Below are 21,409 nucleotides of genomic sequence, written 5' to 3' on the forward strand. Positions count from 1 at the left end.
CTACTTAAAACAAAAACTTGAAGGCTAATCTGAGTAGACAATGGTGGTGGTGGTGGGGGGGGCTAATCACAGATAAAAGAATATTAAAACAAGACTAAGCTGAGGTCAATTGATATCTTTTTCAACTTTGTCTGCTCCTTTGATTTTGATTGGTTCTGCTTCCTTTTACTTTTGAAAACCTAGAGGAGATAATGAATGGAAGGCTAAAGGATATTTTTCTGTACCGAATTCATAATCAAAGTAGTTGAGAAAAGTAGTTCAGAGATCCACAATGATCTATAATCATTGAGTGGCGCATGTCATCTGGGTGAGATGCCCTGCATTTTGACTAATAGCTAGCAAAAAAAAAACCAACCCTCCACATTTCTTTCTACAACTATACTTCCTTGTTCACTCTGACGAAAGAGTATTTGCTTTAGATACGTATATTAATTGTATATCTAATTGTACCTTTAGGTGGCTAAAGGATTGGCTGAATATCTTGTCTTTCATACATTGCATAATATTCCTCCAGCAAATGCAAATCTCCTTGGATTTTTCCTTTCCATTAAATTTTAGGGACCCCTCTGTATTTTATTGTAGCAAATAACAATTGCTACTACCAAAAAGAATTCCTTGTTTTGAAAATTTAAGGGAAAAAATCTCGTGGAATAACTGATGGAAAATATTCACTTGGTTGCATTTCTCTTCACAAACGTGGTGGGAAATTGGAAAAGGCCAATTGTGCCCACCTTTCTGTTCAATTAGATTTCAATCTAATTAATTGACAGCATAGAGTAGCCAAGTCTCAAAAGAGAATGCCTTTTTAACCGCTCCCCCCCCCATATGTTCCTGTCCCCATCTTAGCATTCTCTCTGGTTTTGCCAGACTTAAAATGAAAACAAACTTAAAAGTTGTTGAAAAGCTAAGAGACCTCTAGCAATCAGTCTAGCCCCAAAGTATCTATTTTGAATACACTGAAAGGAAATCCTTTTTAGCATCCTGGCCTTTTGTTCACAGCCATCAGCATTTTGAATTGGCATTAGTTTAAAGATCTTTTTTGTTGTTGTTCTTCTTGTTCCCTAGTAAATCAGAACATTTAGTGTTTTTTTTTCTTCAGCTGATTGGGAGAAGAAAATGCTAGCTAATTACACTACTTAAGCTTGAACAATTTCACACAGATGCTTTTCTCATACCCTTTTTTAAGCCCATAGCAAGACCTACTTGAGTCTGAAACTGATTTAAAAAGCTTTCCTTTCTTGGCAGGATCACGGGGTCCCATGGTTTACTTTCCCTCTGTTCATGTGAATCCAGCACACATGTTATTTCAGAATAAACCAAGCCATGACGGCTAAATGTTTATAGTCATTTCGTACTGATAGGTTTTCATTATATTTTAGCGTTTAAGGATCCATTTGCTAGCCATTAAGGTGAGCAAATGTAGTACTGCATAGTTTTCATGGGGAAACTTGTACAAGAATATTTTAAGATGCCATGAGACGCTTTGAAATGATGGCGACTTCTTTGACAACTGCATTTGAGAGGGATGCCTAATTATATTAGCTGTTGATTTTATTTACAAGCCCAAACATGATCACTGAGATGATATGAAATGCTGTTGCATCTGTCATAGCTATTCATTAATCACAAAATGGCAAAAAAACCACCACCACCAATATACCTAAATGCCATACGAATTAGTGGAACATGAAATGTACTTCACCTGTTACAAAATAACTGATGTCTCTTTTGTCCTTTCCCACTTTATTGGATGCTATGCAGCTGTAGGTTCCAGATGTTCTGGATTCAGCCACAACCAAGATGCTAGCAGTCTGTGAAAGGAACAATAATTTTATATTTATACATTTTGAACTATTCTTCACAGCTTAAACAATATCTATAATATATAAGAAGATACATAAATCATGATTTTTCCCTCTCCTCAGAACAGTATAAATAATTTCAGCCACTAGTTCAACTGTAGCATTGATTCAATCCAATGCAAATTTCATTATGGGGAAAAAAGCCTATGGAGGTAATTGAACAATTAAGAGGAAAGCCATTTTCCCAAGAGACTTTTATATTATCATAGTAATTTCCTTTTGAATATGTAAAATTAGGATGTTTGTTTTATCTCATGCTTAAGATGCTGCAGCCAATGAGGTGTGGTGCAATGAAGATCCTGAGTCAGAAAGAAAAATTGGCAAGGAAATTTCCAGGAAAATCTGGCTCCCATTTGGAGAATGGAGAAGCATCTAAGATAAAGAAGAGATTCTTGCCTTTCTTACTTACAAATTAAATACTAAATACAGTTGCAAGGCAATTAATAATAACTCTGCATGTGGCAGATTAAAAAATAATAAGAAGTTTGGCATTCAGATTATTTTTATAAGCAAAATAGAATCTATTTTTAGCACAGAAGGCCATTTAATTGTTGAAAATGATGTCCAGTGCTTACAATTAGTGAATGTTCAGAGATAAGGAAGATTCTGGAGAAGAAACACATGTCTGAAAAATTAAGCCTCTGTGGATAAACAGTTCGGGGGGGGGGGGGAATCATTGTATGATTTTGAAAATTTTCAAAGACTAAAATGCACAAAATACACTTCATACTTATGGTCTAGATATTCCCTTAATGAGTTATCTCACTTTTGTTCTGAAGGTCTGCTTACAAAGCAAAATTTAACTTTGTTGTGATTAATAACAGGGAAACAGCCAACAATGGAAGCTGTCATTGTTTTACCCAAACATCACATTCATAAACAAACCACACTTTTGTCTGATGTTTTAGCCTTCTCCCCTACCATCCTCAACAGCAGCCTGCCAACATTTTACAATACATCCTAAAAAATATTTCATTAGTCACCAAATATTTTCCAACTGGTGTTTAGTAGCCAAAGATAAAGGATGATCTCTCTATATAACCACTCCCTTTCCTCTGTTTTTTTAAAACAACACCTTTTTTTTTATTAAGAAAAGCTGATAATTAAGCAAAGACAGGTTACACTGGCATAGTATTCACATGCACAGTATTCTTTGACCCAAGAAGACAAAGCATTCACAGCCATCCAAGAAACGCACAGGTCTCTTATAGCATATAAATAATACTGATTCATGCCTACAGAAGTGTAACCAGTGACGTGCAGTCAGGGGAGGCAGAGCCTCACCGCTCTCATGAAAAGAAAAAAAAAGGGAAAAGGGAAAAGGCGAGTGCTGAGATGAGGCTTAAAAAAGCCTCTAAAAAGGGGAGGACTGTGACAACTTTGATCTTTGCAAGTGTGCAAGCAAAATACCCCAGGATCACGGTGGTGGTGACAGCAACTCCTTCCGCTGTGCTGCGGAGAAGAGCCACGCTGTGCAGGAGGCTCCTCAGCGCTAGCCTCAGATCAGCGCGAGCCACGGTCCCCTTCATGTTGGCTCAGGAAGGAAGGGAATGGGACCGCATGTGCAGGAGGCTCCTCAGCGCTAGCCTCAGATCAGCGCGAGCCGCGGTTCCATTCCCCTCCTTCCTGAGCCAACATGAAGGGGACCGCGGCTCGTGCTGATCTGAGGCTAGCACTGAGGAGCCTCTTGCACAGTGTGGCTCTTCTCTGCAGCGCAGCGGAAGGAGTTGCTGTCCCCGCCACTGTGATCCTGGGGTATTTTGCTTGCACGCTTGCAAAGATCAAAGTTGTCACAGTCCTCCCTTCATGATGATCATTTGTTGACGTCAGTGCCTCACCAGCCATAAACCTCGCCGCACGTCACTGGTAATACCAACGCAAGAAAAATTTTTAAATAAAAAAACAAACACATGAGATATCATAGATATTTCTTCCTAAGATTAATGTCTTTTTATAACATATCTTGCTATAACTCACATTTTAAAAATGCAGGGATTTAAATGGCCTTTGCAAATCAGCTTGTAACTCTGATATCTAAGCTGCAGAGATAGGAAGGGGATACATTTTATATACTTTACATCCCACATAAATAACCTTCAGGCAGGGACTAAGAATCACATAAGTAATTTTCTGCAACTTGCATGAAAATGTTTAAACTAGTCTTGCCTCAAGCTTTGAACAAGGAAACTTTTCTAACCCTGATTTTCTAACTCTGCTAAAGGATCTCAGAAAGTTTCAAAATTAAGAAAGCAAAAATATTTCCATGGCACCACTCATGTTAATAATGATTAATTAAACATTCCTAATTTTAATAAGTTTCTCTCATGTTTAGATGTAACTACATAGTAGAATAAAATTGCACGGATAAAATTATTAACCTGGCCAACTATAACCAGCTGAAGAATATAAAAATATAACGGAAAATTCTATCAGGTTCTAGCTATGAGATGCTAAAGTATTAGGGCAAAATCGGCCCATCTTTTGCCATTATAATGAGGAAAAAAACATGTCCCAATACTGCAGAAATATAAATTGAAAAGTAGCTTTGCTCAAACAAAGAGATTAAAATACTTTCTTCTTTAATTATGTGCCATCAAATATCTTGTCAGTTGTCAGCAACAACATAGATATATTTTCTCTGTGACTCTTTCCTTAACCTGTTCTTTCAGCAGAAATTTATTTTGTGGATGTTTTTATTATTTTAATGTTTTTAAATTGTTTTAATTGCTTTATAATTTAAGAATTATAAATTGCCCACAGTCACTTCGCTTAGTTGAATGGCTATAGAAACTGAATAAATAAAATAAATAAAAACTGTTGTCTTATAACATTATATGCTAAACTCAAGTTATCTCCTAGCGCAGTGGTTCTCAACCTTCCCAATGCCGCGACCCTTTAATACAGTTCCTCGTGCTGTGGTGACCCCCAACCATAAAATTGGTGTCTCAGTTCCTAAGACCATCGAAAATATGGGTTTTCCGATGGTCTTAGGCGACCCCTGTAAAAGGGTCATTCGACCCCCAAAGGGGTCCCAACCCACAGGTTGAGAACCACTGTCCTAGCGGGTTATTTTTTTCAGTCCGTGACAAATAATTTTCTCTCGTTCTCAATTAATATGGCAAGAGGAGTCTAGTTTTGACGGGATGGGAGTGTGCACAGATAATAATGTTAATGATGATTTGAAGTCATACTGATACTCTCTTGGTGATTTAATGGTAGTTATAAAGTAGCTTATACAGTACATTATAATAAAACATTCAATGTACAAAATTACAAATACTAAAAATAAAAAAAACACCATACAACAAAAATGACAGGATCACTTTCTTCAGGACCTCAGAAATAAGTCAAGTTTTAAAAGCATATAGAAACCAACAATAAGAGAGTCAGTTTCAGAGGGACATAGGATGCTCCATTGAGGAGCACTGCCCGAGAGCCTCCTCACTAGCCATTTCTTCCAGGTTGTTCATATTTGGTTGAGTTTTGGTGCAAATCCATACAAATCTTTATTGCTTACGCCTGGAAATCAGAGATTGAAGACTGGGGAAAGGACCAACATTCTTCAGGTCATACATGGCCATTACGTAAACATAAAACACTACCTGACTTCAAGGCCACCAAATGCAATCTCAGAGTCAGTATCCTTTAATTTAGAAAGGTGAGCAAACGGAGTCTTAATCTTACACCACAAGGGTTTCTATTTATTGATTTCCTTACCAGGTCCTTCCAATCAACCCAGTATTGGAGCAGCAAGTTCCCATAACTACAGATTGAGTTAAATCCAATAGCTACACCCTAATAGTCCAAAATTAAAATCCAGAATATGCAATATTGTTTATTATGTGTATGAGAATGGTTATTTTTCAAAAGGGATATCCAAAAGAGTCCTGCCTGAGGCTTGGTGAAACAACCAAATCAGGCATGAAATCCTCTTACTTTCGCTACCGGTTCAGAACCGGGAGTGTGCAGGCTTGGGTGCACGCTTTGTTCGCACATGGCGCTTCTGTTCATGCACAGAACCTTCTGCACATGTGCAGAGCGTCCGTGATGACGTCTGGGCAGGTGGTCGCAACCTCCCACCGCCGCCCCTACCGGTTCATCCGAACCGGGGAGAACCAGCAGAAAACCACAACTGAACCAAATCTTCAATGTCTTTCTAAAGATCACAAGGGTCAAGTCATGTACAGTATTTCTTTTCGCTACCAGTTGGCAATCAACTGTTTTGTATGGCTTCCTTTTTCATCTACAGTAAAGTTTCTAGTCAGTTTGACCTATTTTATGCTCATCTTTTTCTAGACTACAAATTAAGCTAACTGTTAAGTGTCAGGAGATCTGTGATTTCCTGACAAGTCATGTCTCGGAAATAAGAGTGTAGGCAGTCCTTCAAATATTCTAGGTCAAGATGGGTAACATTTTGTATCATGATGAATATCTTGAGCTGAGTGCACAAAGCAGTTAGTAACTAAAGGAGCTATTCAATATGAGTGATTTAGCACTTTCCAGAAACACTATTGGTTATCTCAGTACTGCTACATTTTCAGTTCTTTGTAATTGTTAAGCCATCTCCAAGATCTGCCCCACAAATAGCACATTTCAGTAATCCAGCACTGAGGATTATAGAATAACAGAGTTCGAAGGGACCTTGGAGGTCTTCTAGTTCAGGGGTGTCAAACCTGCGGTGTCACATTGTCGTCATGTGACATATTATGACTTTCCCCCTTTGCTAAAATGGAGGGTGGGGGTCAGCGCATGATGTATCCAGCCTGAGGCTGTGAGTTTGACACCCCTGTTCTAGTCCATCCCCGTGTTTAGGCAGGAAACCCTATACCATTTCAGACAAACGCTTAGCCAATCTCTTCTTAAAAACGTCCAGTGTTGGAGCATTCATAACTTCTGGAGGCAAGTTGTTCCACTGATTAATTGTTCTAACTGTCAGGAAATTTCTTCTTAGTTCTAGGTTGCTTTCTTCCATGATTATGCTTCACCCAATGTCAAGCTTCTGTCCAGAGGAGAGGGCAACACATTATCATTTTCTTGTCAATGTCGGTGTACAACATCAAAACCCCATCAAAGAGGATTCCCATGCTGTGGAAGTGATTTTTAAAGAGAAGTGCATCTCTCCAGATCAGACATATATATATATATATATATGGATTTTTGATCATTTATTTTATTTAAGAGCCATGGTGGCGTAGTAGTTAGAATGCAGTATTGCAGGCTAACTCACTGCTTACTCCAGGAGTTCAATTCTGAATGATTCAAGGTTGACTCAGCCTTCCATCCTTCTGAGATTGGTAAAATGAGGTCCCAGATTGTTGGAGGCAATATACTGACTCAGTAAACCACTTTGAGAGGGCTGTAAAGCACTGTGAAGCGGTATGTAAGTTTAAGTGCTATTCCTATTGCTATTACAACATAACATTTTGCCTGGCTTACTTTTAAGAGTATATCAAAATGAGAATTTAAATATCTCCAAAGCTCCATTCTTCATTGTGAATAGCCACTTAATACAAGCAAAAGTTTAGTTGTGATTGGAGTAGGTTTTATTGCCATACATGTAGTCCTCAATTTACAACCTTGATGGAACCTGACCATTACAGTCAGAAGTCATGATGGTTGTAGAGCAGGTTATCAGAAAACCTCGTAAATTGTGGACATTTGATCACAAGATGCGGGGAATAGACGAGGGGAATCTGTCAGAGCTTTGGAATCAGGTTTTAAAAATACCTCAGGGGTGGGGGCAGGCTGTTGTAACTTCAAACAAAGCAAGCAGTCATAAGTTAAGAACTACCTGTTTACGTGAGGAAGGATGTTGTATCAGTTATGTATTGTTACCACACTGCAAACAGAGATACTAAGGGCCTGATTTTGAACAGGTGCGATCCATGTTCTGAACTGAGCTGGATGCTATTGCAGCATGACAGTTTTATTAATCAGATTTGCTTCATAAAGTAATTATATTGTACTTATAATATGATTAGAATTTGGCAGTGGCTTTCACCATTATAGTCTCATAAACAACCATTCAACATTAGCAGGAACTCATCAAAAGGATGCTCAAAGTTTAATTTTCTTCTCCAAAGTGACATACCTTGTTCTTCCCCTCTATTAAAGCTGTTCTTTGTGTAATGCTTTGGATTCTGTTTCCTGTAGTGCTTTCAGATGTCAAAACTAGCGAATTTTCTGAACTGGAGCAAAAGTCATACCTGTGGCAGGATAAATAAGAATGAAGCAACAATTTTATAAAATAGAACCCCAAAAATAGCAAAGCATTCCCATCACTAATAATAGTTTCCTATTGTAAGCCTGTACCAGAGTTGAAATCCAGCAGATTCTGACAGGTTGTGGAGAACCGGTAGTGGAAATTTTGAGTTGTTCGGAGAACTGACAAATGCCACCTTTGGCTGGCCTCAGAGTGGGGTGGAAATGGAGATTTTGCCACACCCACCAAGCCACGCCCACCAAGCCACACTACACCCACCAAGCCACGCCCAGACAACCGATGGTAAAAAAAATTGAATTTCACCACTGGCCTGTACTCATTGCTTTGCAATGGAAACTTGAATATAGTTACTATTATTTCAGGGTAAACTCATGGTTTTCCATTAATTATAGGTAGCAAATTAAATCAAAACATTTTATAAAAGCATGTAGAAGTAAAGAACAAAATTCTCTGTAGAAAACATATAGATATTTAAAAATATAAAAAAATTATAGCTTGTAATCAACTAATTCCTAAATCTTTAGCTGATTTGAACACAACTGAAATTTAACACAAAAGTAACTTTTATCCACTTAGTAGAAATACTGTTCCTCAGACATTGTTATAATATTTTTATTTCAAAAATTTTAAACTTCAAAATCTAGATTTCAATCTTCAAGTTTAGAAAGGATTTGACTTTTTAGATGGAATCTTTCAATGTGAAAATTAAGAACTAAGTTTCATTTATAAAAAGTAAATTTTGAAACATCTATTTTATATTGTATCCCATTAAACCCACATTGCAGGATTTTTTGTTAATATAGAACATATATTTAATCACCCATATATAATTTGTTCTTTGGTAGTGAAATATTTGGTATTTGAAGGCATATAAGTGATCAATTTAAAGTCAATTAATAGCATGATAATGTATTCCATGTAGTTTACAAAATTTAGGAAAAATCTCCCAAATAAAAATATGTAAATTTAAATGAAGCATTCCATTTCTTTAAGGTATCTTTAAGGTATCACAGAAATCACACAAGTTATGATGTTGTATCAGTTTAAATCCTTGCAGTCCTTTTATTATATATGGAAATAAATTTGAAGAAATGTTCATTACATCAAAGATATTGCTTCATATTCCTTTTGAAAGCTATTCTTGTTTCTATTCCACATTTGTACATTTATTTCTTCCTAGAGTGTTTTTTCAGCTCTAATAAAACTTTTTATTTTCCATGATTAAGTTGTTAATATTTATCAACATTCTCCTTAAAGTAAACAAGTTCTTGTTAGTTTCCTTTGTAAATAATTATCTTTAGCAAAGTAGAATTTAAAATTAAATGTTTCTGTTATTTTCATTGACAGTGATCCATGATCAGAAAGTAACAGAAGGTCCCATAATTTTCCCAAGCATTTATGTCAGTGTTTTTCATGTTGGTTGGGGAATTCTGAGATTTGAAGTCCACACAAAGTGGACTTGAAAAGCATTGGTTTGTGTCATTGAAAAAACAACAACTTCTCATTGTTATAGGAAATATAAATATTATGGAAAACATGAAAATAATTTTCTTTGCTCTCTTTCTCCTTGTTTTCACCAGGTTTATTCCAGAAGGTGTATGAATCTTCCAGATTAAACTTGGGAGATAGAGGGAAATACAGTTAAGAAAAATGTGTGTATTGATTGTGATAATGTGTACAATCTGATTGGGTGTTATTTTTTCTACATATATCTCACAATACCATTTGACTGCATGCAACTGGTAACAGCATCGCACAGAAGCTTTAGTGCTCTTAACTCTTTCCAAGATCAGTAAAAAGATTGATAAATGGACGAACAGACAGATAACAAATTGATCAACAATCTTGCTTTTCATAATGAATAAAGTATCTTTCCAAATCATTGTCGAAGTTGAAATGACTGGAAAGGGTTTTTAAAAATAATATTGTCTTATAGTATTACAACTTGAAAGTTCAAAGCTGATAGCACTATGACTATAGCTTTAGAAATAATGTAATAAATACTTTAAAAACCTATATTGAGTCACAAAATACTGCATACATAAAATGATACATTTCAAATGAAGCCATATGAATGCCATATTCATAAAAGCACAGAAAATGAATTGCAATCTGTCATATGGTTTACTATGGGTGAACAAAGTGTTGTTTAGCATCAGTTTGGATCTTCTCCTAACTTTGAAAGATCAGTGAAAAGGTATCTTAATATATATAAATAAGTAAATATTCCATACAAAGTATCCTTAGCATGTTATGCTGAAATTTAAAAAACCTGAAATACTTATGAAAAGCACCTAGGAATTTCATATAAAGATACAGTATGTGTTCACTGAACAAAACATGGAATGATCACCTCAACCATTTCGAACTCCGCCTCAACATCAAGAAAACATCAAGAGACTGTCACCACCCCTGAAATGCTTCAAATCAATGGAGAAAACCTAAAGAAAGTGGACATTTTTCAGTATCTAGGATTCCATCTCCAAGGCAATGGCGACATCAATGGTGAGGTGTGAGCGAGGGTGAATACAGCCTGGATGCGTTGGCAAGAACTCACTGGTGTGTTATGTGACAGATGCATGCCAACCATCTCATCTCTAATATTTACAAGACAACCACCCGCCCTGTTGCACTGTATGGCACTGAATGCTGGGCAGCAACAACTGAGACGGAAAGCTATTTCCATGCCATGGAAATGCGAATGCTCCATTGGATATCGGGCATCTCCCTTCTTGACCACATCACAAATGACACCATTTGACAACATTTTGGTGTGGCACCAATTATAGAGAAAATGAGAGAAGACCAGCTCTGCTGGTATGGACATGTCCAGAGACCAGCACCTTCAACTGTTGCCAAGACTGCTCACCAACTAGAAGTCAATGGCTGGGGACCTTGCAGGCACCCAAAACAGAGATGGCAAGACACAATCAACAAAAATATGCAAGCCATGGGCCTGCACCCTGGAGACGCAGCTGACCATGCAAAGTGATCCGAAAAGTAGACCCTGTTCTTGTGGGAATATGCTAGGAAGAAGAAAAAGATGTGTTCATTGAACAGTTATGTATCCATTCAGCTTTTATATACTGCATTATACATTCTGCCCATAACAAGAAAAGCAGGATGTTGCGTAAAAAAAACTGTGTGGGTGGTGATTAACATCTTGACTTAGAGATGATTCAATACTAGGTCAAGATACTGAGAATTGTCCACTTTTATTTTTTTTTATTTTTAAAAAATAATTTTATGCTTTAATTATCCATAATGCGGTAGGATCATGAATCAGGTTAAAGAAAGCTAGCCTGCTATCTCAAAGTTTACAGCAAACAGTATTCTAAAAGTTATTTGAAATTGCCAGGAGATTAGGCACATCTGGAACTGCTTTTATTTATTTGAGCATCAACTTTGCAAACTATTTCTGAATCTCCCTTAGGTTTTTATAACATGGAAAATCAGCATTTTAGAATGTCCAAAGCCCTGCTAGGCAGATGTTTCTAACAAGAAGATCCTGATGAAAGGAAATAAATTTGCATGCATAAAGCAAAACAACCCCGCCCCCAAACAAAAACACCAATCAATAACTCCATGCAGTGGCCTTGAGCACTTACTATTAAAATACTTAAATCCCTGTATATCTGTCTATGTCTGTGATGCTCAGTTAGTTTGCCAATCAGAACAGTTCCTCATCTGTAACACCCTATGGCAGGATTCCTCAACCCTATCAACTTTAAGATGTGTTCAATTCCCAGGATCCCGCAGCCAGCAAGCTGACTTCTGAAGTCCACATATGTTAAAATTTTCAAGGCTGAGAAACACTGCCATATGGCAAATACCTTCATGGGATAGCCAAGATAATTATTATATAGCCTTAGAGAAATAACTCTACACCCACAGTAGTCGATTGCTAACATATTTCATTGCCATTGTTTGAACTGATTCTTTTTCAGGAGAGGTAAGGAAGAAGATTTCAAACAGTCTGGTTGGTTGTTTATTTATTGTCCTGTCTAGGGCAATAATTCTATGTTTCTCTTTCTCTGTTTTAAAAAAAATATTACTCAGGGTGTCAATTTCCCATCAGTTTAAAGTAGCTGATTTTTTAAAAAGAAGCTTGTGCAACACTGAATCTTATTTAATACGTATACTGATAGTAATAATGCAAAACTTCAACTACAAGTAGTCCTCAACTTTCAACAATTCATTTAGTGACCGTTTGAAATTACAACAGATCTTTTAAAAAGTGACTTATGACCATTTTTCACACTTACAACTGTTGTAACATCACCTTGGTCACCTGATTGATATTCAAATGCTTGGCAATATTTATGATAGTTGCAGTGTCCTGGGGTCATGTGGTCAACTTTTGTGACTATGTGCCAAGCAAAGTCAGTGGGGAAGTCAGATTCACTTAACAACTCGTGTTACTAATTTAACAACTGCAGTGATTCATTTAACAGTCATGGCAAGAAAGGTTGTAAAATGGGGCAAAACTCACTTAACAAATATCTCATTTAGCAATAGAGATTTTGGGTTCTATTGTGGTTGTAAGTTAAGGACTGATGACCATGTGGCAGCCGTGGCGAGGGGGGCGTTCCACCAGGTTCGCCTGGTGCGCCAATTGCGACCCCTTTTGGACCAGGATGCCCTGCGCACAGTCACTCACGCGCTGGTGACGTCCCGCCTGGACTACTGCAATGCTCTCTACATGGGGCTCCCCTTGAGGTGCGCCCGTAGATTGCAGTTGGTCCAGAATGCAGCTGCGCGGGTAATTATGGGGAGAACGAGGTTCTCCCATATAACACCTCTCCTGCGCGAGCTGCACTGGCTTCCTGTAGCCTACCGGGTGCGCTTCAAGATGTTAGTCACCATCTTTAAAGCGCTCCATGGCACAGGGCCTAGTTACCTGCGGGATCGCGTCCTGCCCCACACATCCCTGCGACCTATTCGCTCGCACAGAGAGGGACTTCTCCGGGTGCCGTCCTCCAGAGAGTGTCAAAGGGCGGCGCCCAGGAGTAGGGCCTTCTCTGTGATGGGCCCTACCCTTTGGAATGACCTCCCCCCCAGACATTAGGACAACAACTGACCTCCGCTCCTTCCATATTAAACTTAAGACCCACCTGTTTCAACTAGCCGGCCTGGCTTAAATTTAGAGCTTCTCCACCTCTTGGGCATTTTTAATTGTTAATTTTAATTTTAATTTTAAATTTTAACTGTTATTGGGGTTTTAATTGTCTTAAAGTACTGTAATTTATTTATTTATTTATTTTCCACCTCCTCCATATTATATTGTTGTGTCCGTTGCTATTGTACGTCGCCCCGAGTCCCTGGGGGGAGAGGGGACGACTAAGAAGTCAAATTAAATAAATAAATAAATAAACAAGCTACCAAAGCTTTTGAGTGCTAGAATGGAATGGCACCATTAATGAAAGTTTATTGACAAACTGCCGCGGTGCGGAGATCTACAAGTGTAGCATTTTCCAATCTTCTTACTATCCTCCCCACCCTAAAGGACAACATGTTTTCTACAAACTGGACTCTGTGAATTTCGATACTACATAAGGGTCATTTTTTTTTTTGCCTACCTTCTTTATTCCTTCATAAATGGAAGAAAAGAATTGGAGGAATTTGACGTTAACAACGCAAAATAGATTTTTGGAGAATTATAGGAATTTCTTTATATTATTGAGGTTTAGAAATCGTGGTCCAACCCCAGCTCTATGTCTGCCTATTAAAATCCAAGCAGTAGCTGAAGATTCCTTTTAATATTCTTTATGACAGGGATGGTAGGTCTTTTGTTGGGAATGCAATGTTGACACTTCATTGCAAGCCTAAAACTATGAACAAAATCGCCTTTCACATGTTCCAGGTATGGCATGCCAGCAAATATATTGGATACCAGCGCAACTTAGAGTAACAAAGTTTTATTTACTTCAGCAATTGAGCTAAAATGGAAGCTAGTTTAGGAGGAAAGCAAGAAAACACAGACGCATAATGATTTGGCTCAGTGGCTGTAGTCAAGATATTACTACAGAAAGTCTGAATATGTTGGTCAGTGCATGACCAGGAAATCCTTCATGTCTATAATCAGGCTCCAGCAAATTAGGATCAGAAGGAGAAAAGAAAGAATTGAAAAGAATTTAAAGCGCAGAGAGAGAAATCCAACCTAAGTAGCATAGGGTTGTGCAAATTCAATTAGGTTTTCCATGCTGAATTTCTTGCAAGTTGATAAGTTTGATAAGTTGATCAGTTTGGTCTAGCAATTAAGGCACCAGGCTAGGAAGCAAGAGAGCATGAATTCGAGTCATGCCTTAGCCAGCTGGGTGAACTTGAGCCAGTCTTTTTCAACCCAAGTAATCTCACAGGGTTGTTGTTGTGGGGAAAAGAGAAGGAGGAGGAAGATGTATTGGATATGTTCTCTGCCTTGAGTCATTTGTAAAAATAATAAAGGTGGGATGTAAACAAATAAAAAAATATGAATCCAGAATTTCCTTTCTCACAGCTTAGTTGCTTATGCAACTAGTTTAAATTTCATCTTGTTACTTTCTTTAAAAGTTGTTCGATGATGATGAATGGTTGGGATTTATTCATAGGAGAATAACAATAGGAATCTATTTTTCATAATGTAAAACACTGTCATATGAAAAAAAAAGACTAACATCAACAGAGATGCAAAATCCATTGCAGTCTTGACTGTATTCCAATTTCACTGTGAATCACCTAGTTGTTTCAATCATGCATTCAGTGATTCGTTCTCCATGTAACGTAAATGAACTATTCTATTTGTAATCAGAGCAGACTAGCTCATAGAGATAGCTAGTATTTGGAAATTATCCAAGACAATGATAATTTTAGATAGTAAATATTCAGAAGCCTTGATTTCCACCCCTGATTTTTCAGATTTATCCATCACTGATAAAAAGGGGGCTTACTGTATATGCCACTCCAGTCATTAATGATCTTGAACAGCTTCTATAGTCTCCGAGGCAAATAAGTTTAAAATAATGATAGAAATAAAGTAAGAAAAACCCATAAAACCAATTTTTATCTACCTGGAAGATGACCTTTCTGATTAGCCGAGAGGTAACATCATTCCATCCATGGCATATAAATCCAATAAAACAAACAAACAAACAAAACAAACAAGAAATTTCAAATCAAGATGTTATAGCTCATAATATATCTCTTCCCAAAGTCCTAAAAGCCTTCCTAAAAACCAGTATGGTTAAGTCTAAACAGATTTTGGAAGAATGCTGTTTGAGGCAGAATTGGAAAATCATTCCTTCATGGATATGAGTGACGGTGTTTCTGAAGAGAGGGAATAATCCTGAGGACATTCATGCTTTCCCTTATGCAATTTTGAAATAAAACTATAGCTTTATGAGATATCCCAAACTCAAGAGAACATGGTTCAATCGATGATGAAAATCTCATTTTTAACCATAAATATTTCCTAATTCATCTACCTATTTCTCTACATGTCTATCACATATCCATGTTTAAAGATCCAGTTAGTGTGTGTTTGGGAAGGCATCATTCAGCTTTGGAAAGCAGAAGTCATTAATTTTAGTTTCAATTTCCACAAAAATGAGGAAAGAGGAAGAAGTCATCAAAGCTTCTTCCAGTCAAAGCACACAGTAGAATACTTTATGCCACTAGGCTTGAAATGTTGGACAACCTAGAACTACGCTGACTAAGGTCTGACCTAAGCATAATACACAAATTGTCTGCTACAAAGCCTACCTGTCAATGACTACTTCAGCTCAACCTCAATAACACACAGGCAAACAATAGATACAAACTCAATGTGAATCGCTCCAAACTCGATTGCAGAAAATACGACTTCAGCAACAGAGTTGTCAATGCCTAGAATGCACTACCTGACTCTGTTGTTACATCCTGAAACCCCCATAACTTTAACCTTAAACTGTCTACAGTGGACCTCACCCCATTCCTAAGAGCTCTGTAGGGGGCGTGTATAAACGCACCAGCGTGACTACAGTCCCTCCCTACTGTCCCCATTTATTCGTACCCATTTCCTGTATTCATGTCCAAGTTTATACTTATACCTGTTATCTCATACATGTTTGACAAACTAACTAACTAAATAAAAAAATAAAGCTCTAAATCTAATAATCCCACATTCAAGAACACCAGTTCTGTAAAGAAATGTGTACTTTCCCAAACAGTATCCAAGCCCCAGGAGGCACATTACGTATGCTTTGGTCTTACTGAGCATATATTGCTACATTTTAAAAGGCACATATGCCTAGGACATCAACCAGCAAGCTCTTGAGAAGGAATCTAGGACAGAGGGGGAGATGTGGAGGGGGGGGGGGAGAAAAAAAGACATGACTCTTAAGGATACATCAAACTCTTAAGGAAGTAAATTGTGCCATGTTTGAAGATGCAAAGATAATCACTCTGCTGGGAACCGTCTTATATGCAGGAGGAAGCCAAACAACAAGAGGAAAGCAGCATATGCTCCTAATTTCGCACAGGAAGCTCCCAGCACCTCCTGCCTAAGTAAGATAAGAAAACTCCCATGGCCTATTCTGGACAAGGCCACTGTTATCACCCTTAGCTTCACACTATCCTCTCCCTACTCCACAGTTTGCTCTCTTAATGAGATCCTACCTCCAATTGCTTGCAGCTTGCCAAGTACAATAGAATGAAATATTTATAACTGTGGCCAGGGAAGCTTTCCAGGCTGAAAGTTTACTGCATGTCACCTTGATATTTGTCCATGGATTTAAAGTATAAACTAGTTTATTGATTACAAGGACTACTGATATAAAATCAAGTAACTGGGCTGCATTCTTAGAACTTAGATCACACATAAAGACACAACTATGTCTTTAGTTGTGATCCTGTTGTGATAAACAGAATACATTATATACCTTGTATTTTACAGGTGTAGCCTTTCAGATAGAGAATGCTCTGATCCATAAAATACTAATAAGTTTTGTAATATCACAATTGCCTGTTAAAAGATTAGAGTCTTAAGACTTTAAAAACTTGCTAGGGGGAAAAAAAAACCCTACCAGGTAAGATATAGATTTTGCCTTTTAAAAAGAATTTATAGCAATGTTTTCTAAACATACACAGGACACATTTTTCAGTGCATATAGTATCCAATAAAAGGAAATGTAAAATGTGAGCCACATTACTATTAAAAATAATCATATACAACTTTGCTTTCTCCTTTCTGAGATATTCACTGTAAGAAGTATTTAGGCAAATCTTGCTTGCTTTATGAGTCATCCTGAAATTATGGATGATTTTTCAAAAGGACATTCCGGTATCATTTTGGGAAAAACTATAGAGCCTTAAATTCCAAGATAAATATTAGTGACTTTCAGTGAATGAAAGGCATAAAAATGATGTAATCATTTTTGAAAAAATAGAAGGTACAACAGCTTCTTTCAACCACATCTAGTCATTCTCATTCCAAGTTGTAGCTGAATTTATTTTCCTCTTCGGTCCCCACTTCAATCAATATGAATTATTTCTTTCAGTGACCCATAAAACTCAGCATCTCATTTGCAGTCCTCAGCATTCCAATATTCTATCACCTTTCTTCAAGTGTTAACCATTGTGGGGTCATTTGCTTTCCCTTACCTTAAAAAAAAAATCTACGAAAGGTGTGGAAAAAACCCCAGCCATTCTATTTCCACCAATATCTTTGATTACATCCTCCACGCCCTGAAAAATTGTTTACTACTTTCCTGCCTTTGATGTCTAGAATCCATAGGGAAGTAGATCTACTCTGATCTCAGAAACATAGTTACATAGTCATAGGTTGAGAGCTGTCTTCAATGATTTGTTTTAGTAATCGTAATATTATATTAGCAGAACATTAGGTAGGAGTTTTATGGTGGGGAATCTTGTTCACAAACCTACCAAAGAAATGCCAGAAATCCTCAATGAAAGCCATACAATATTGATTCCAAAATACAAACCCACATGGTTCATACAGAAAGGACAGTTAGAATCTAACCAGTGACAACTATACATTGTTGTCAGTTTCTTTTCCATTTATTTCCTTCAGGATTTGTGCTGCATTAAGAGTAATTAGAAGCAGATAATAAGTCCGTATATAACTAAAGGCCCAAGTTCATGTGAACAATATAACGCAACAGACACCCACCACAAAGTTGCCTCTTTTGACATTTATTACAGGGAGTTAACTAGGCATTTATTCACGCCTATTTGTCATATGAACCAATTCTAACACAACGGAGAGTGAAACAGAACAATTCTGGCAGTGTTCCAAGGAAGGAATCTTCCTTATTAAACCCACAACCTTTGTAGGCTCATTGTGGCTGTTATATGCCTTTGTTTCCTGAATGAATCAGTGACCTAATGTTTCTGAATGCAATACGATGGCATGTTCTAGGGATTACTCAACTTCCTATCTTCAATGAATTGTGTTACACCAGGCAGATAAATATTGTCTTTTATAGTTTCCAAGCAGTTTTATAGTCTCTGCATGTGTATATTCTATGAATAGGAATGCATGCATTTGCTGCACACATCAGCATATTGTGGAGATGGCTAAAAACAACAATGGGTCTAACAGAAAAGAAATCTATTAGGAAAGAAAAGGGGTCTGAGGCAGTTGGTAAGCAAGTACGCTGTCTATGAACATTTTTCCACAGTTATTTGCAGCTGTTTGGCTGGAAAGGGCCCATCTGCATGATATGTATTGACTAATTATCTTCATGCTATTACTGCTTCTGTGCTATAAAGTCTACAGTCCCTTGACCTAAACTACAGTTTATAATAAATCCCATTAATTGTGATTAATCTAGCAGATTAACAAGCAGTCTCACACTCAGATTCGCACTCTGTTGAATTACATTGTTGAATTACATTGTTGTGCCATCCAAGGTGTTTATTAGTATTGGTACCATCTTTTCTTCCAGGTCTTTAGCTGTGTTGCCCTTGGTTCACAAGTAATTAAAGAAACAGGAAAGAGAAAAAATTGAAGAGGACAAGTCTAATAAAAGCCTAATAAAGCCTAATAAAAATATTGGTTTAGCACCAGAAAGAAAAATGAAGAACTTTTAAATAAAGCAATAAATATCAGAATAGCTGGGAAAATTGAATGCTATGAGACATAAATTATCCAATTTAAGTAATATCAGCTCTTTCAATCAGACCAGAGACGATTCTTCCAAAGTATAAATGACAATAGGAATTTTGAAAATGGCAAACCAAACAAAAAGGAAACAATCCAGCTTTGAAAAGTTCTTTGGGACATGAGAAAGAAAAAGAAAATTCTGGATGAATAGAAAGAATCTGGAGATGATTTTAATAAAAATCAAATGGAAAAAAATTACTATTAACAACAGAAATGGTTAAAAATTGAGCAAAAGGGATTAAAAACAGGACATCTCCTGGAAGTGATCAACCGCATGGTTTTTGACTCTAATACCTGACTTACAGCCAATTATAGCTAAACATCTTAATGAAGTATTGCATAAAGGAGACATCAGCTAATATCTGGCAAAATGTATCTGATTCAAAAAGACCCAGCGAAAGGGATAACACCAGGATATGCAGGCCCTATAACATACTTGCTTGTATGTTTAAATACTTATTTGTTTAATTACTCACAGGCATAATAGCAGACAACCAAGATTAGTTAGAAGAAAATAGCATCCTCATCATTGAACAGAAAGAGGGGGGGGGGGAAGGAAAAACATAGGTACCAAAAATCACCTTTTGATTGATAAAATAGCCCTGGAGAATTGCTGAAAAACAAGTTTTAACAAGTCTGGATTGTTATAAAAAGGTGTTTGAGTCATCACCGTATAGTTGGATCATTATATGTTTGGAAACACTGGTATGAGTAAAAATATTAGAAAAACTATCCAGAGTGGTCCAAGACAGAATTGGTGGTTGGAAATAAAAAATACGGACTTATCAACCTTTGAAGAAGGATCTTCCAGGATGATTTATTATTTCTCTTATTATTTGTCATTGTCATATCCTACATTGAATGATTTGCAACAAAACAAATCTAGGCTATCAAACAGCAAAACATGTTAATAAAATCTCACTTTTACCATTCAAACCATCAATTCCTAGGCCATACCTGTGATACAGTACATTGCTGGAATTATTAACCGGACCCAAGCTGAACTGCATAGTTTGGAATGAAAAACAACCAAACTGATAATTATTCACTATGCATTACAGCCACATAGTGATTTTGATAAATTATATATGGCCCACAGAAATGGAAACAGAGGTTTACTTCTGTTGAACAAACTGCCAAAGTAAAAAAGCATGGATTGGCTGATTATCTTTAAATTTAAAAAAAAAGTAGCCAAGAAGTAATGAAAGTTAAAAATTGGAACTTACTAAATGTACAGGAAACAAAAAGTCAATATCAAAATAATGTAATAAAAATGCAAACAGAATGCTGGCAAGCAAAGGACTCACATGGTCAATGTCTACAAAACATTGAGGGGGAAATGGATAAAAATAAAATCTGGCAATACATAAAACGTTTGAAAAAGAAACTAAACCCTTGATTTTGTCTGTGCAAAAGCACGCTATTTGAACTAGTGCAATCAAGGCCAGTATTGAAAAATTATCAAGTGATTCAAAGGGCAGATTGTGTAAAGAAGCAAAAGAAACAATAGATCCTATTCTCAGCTCATGCCAGATGAGTGCACAAATTGATTATAAGCAACAGCATAAAAAAGTAGCCAGAATGATTCACTGGAGCATCTGGAAGAATGATCATGCAACAGTCATGAAAAAATTGGTAGGAACATATAGTTGAAAAAGTAGCCAAATATCCAGGTTAAACTATTGTGAGATTTCTGAATATAGATTGATAAAGTCATAGCTAACAATACATATAACAGGTATAACTGTGATTGAAAACAAGAATGTGTGGATATTTGATGTGACAATGCCAAGCAATAGAAGAATAGAAGTCAAAAAAATGGAGAAGATTACAAAATATAAATATCTGAAAATCAAAACTCAAAGATCATGGCATAACTTGGCCATGGTTATCCATATATATATATATATATATATATATATATATATATATATACTATGTCAATATATTACAACTTCCTAAGTTCAGGGGTGGGTTCCAGCAGAGACAATCGCCAGTTCGCTCAGGAGCATGCTTCGCTCACTCACGCGCGCTTGATGTGCGCTGCACGTGCATGCGCAATACAACTAAAATTGCTCTGCACATGCGCAGAAGCAAAAAAAACAATATGGCGGCACCTACGCTGGGAGAACCGGTTCAGGGGCGTGGTAGGCCTGGGTCGCTACCGGTTCAAACTATTGCCAT

At 37.0% G+C, this 21,409-nt stretch overlaps 1 protein-coding gene across 1 annotated transcript in view; it reads right to left on the reverse strand.

Annotated features, from left to right (window-relative positions):
- Positions 1-21,409, reverse strand: part of FLT1 (fms related receptor tyrosine kinase 1) — a 131,948-nt gene that overhangs the window by 60,827 nt on the left and 49,712 nt on the right. Inside the window, exons 11-12 of the mRNA XM_081953290.1 lie at positions 7,954-8,068; positions 1,703-1,811 (exon numbers count right to left, since the gene is read on the reverse strand). Coding sequence (XP_081809416.1) covers positions 1,703-1,811; positions 7,954-8,068 — 224 coding nt within the window. The remainder of the gene's footprint in view (positions 1-1,702; positions 1,812-7,953; positions 8,069-21,409) is intronic.

The sequence above is a fragment of the Natrix helvetica genome (assembly GCF_964273705.1).
Source record: "Natrix helvetica genome assembly, chromosome: 4".
Lineage (NCBI taxonomy): Eukaryota > Metazoa > Chordata > Lepidosauria > Squamata > Natricidae > Natrix > Natrix helvetica.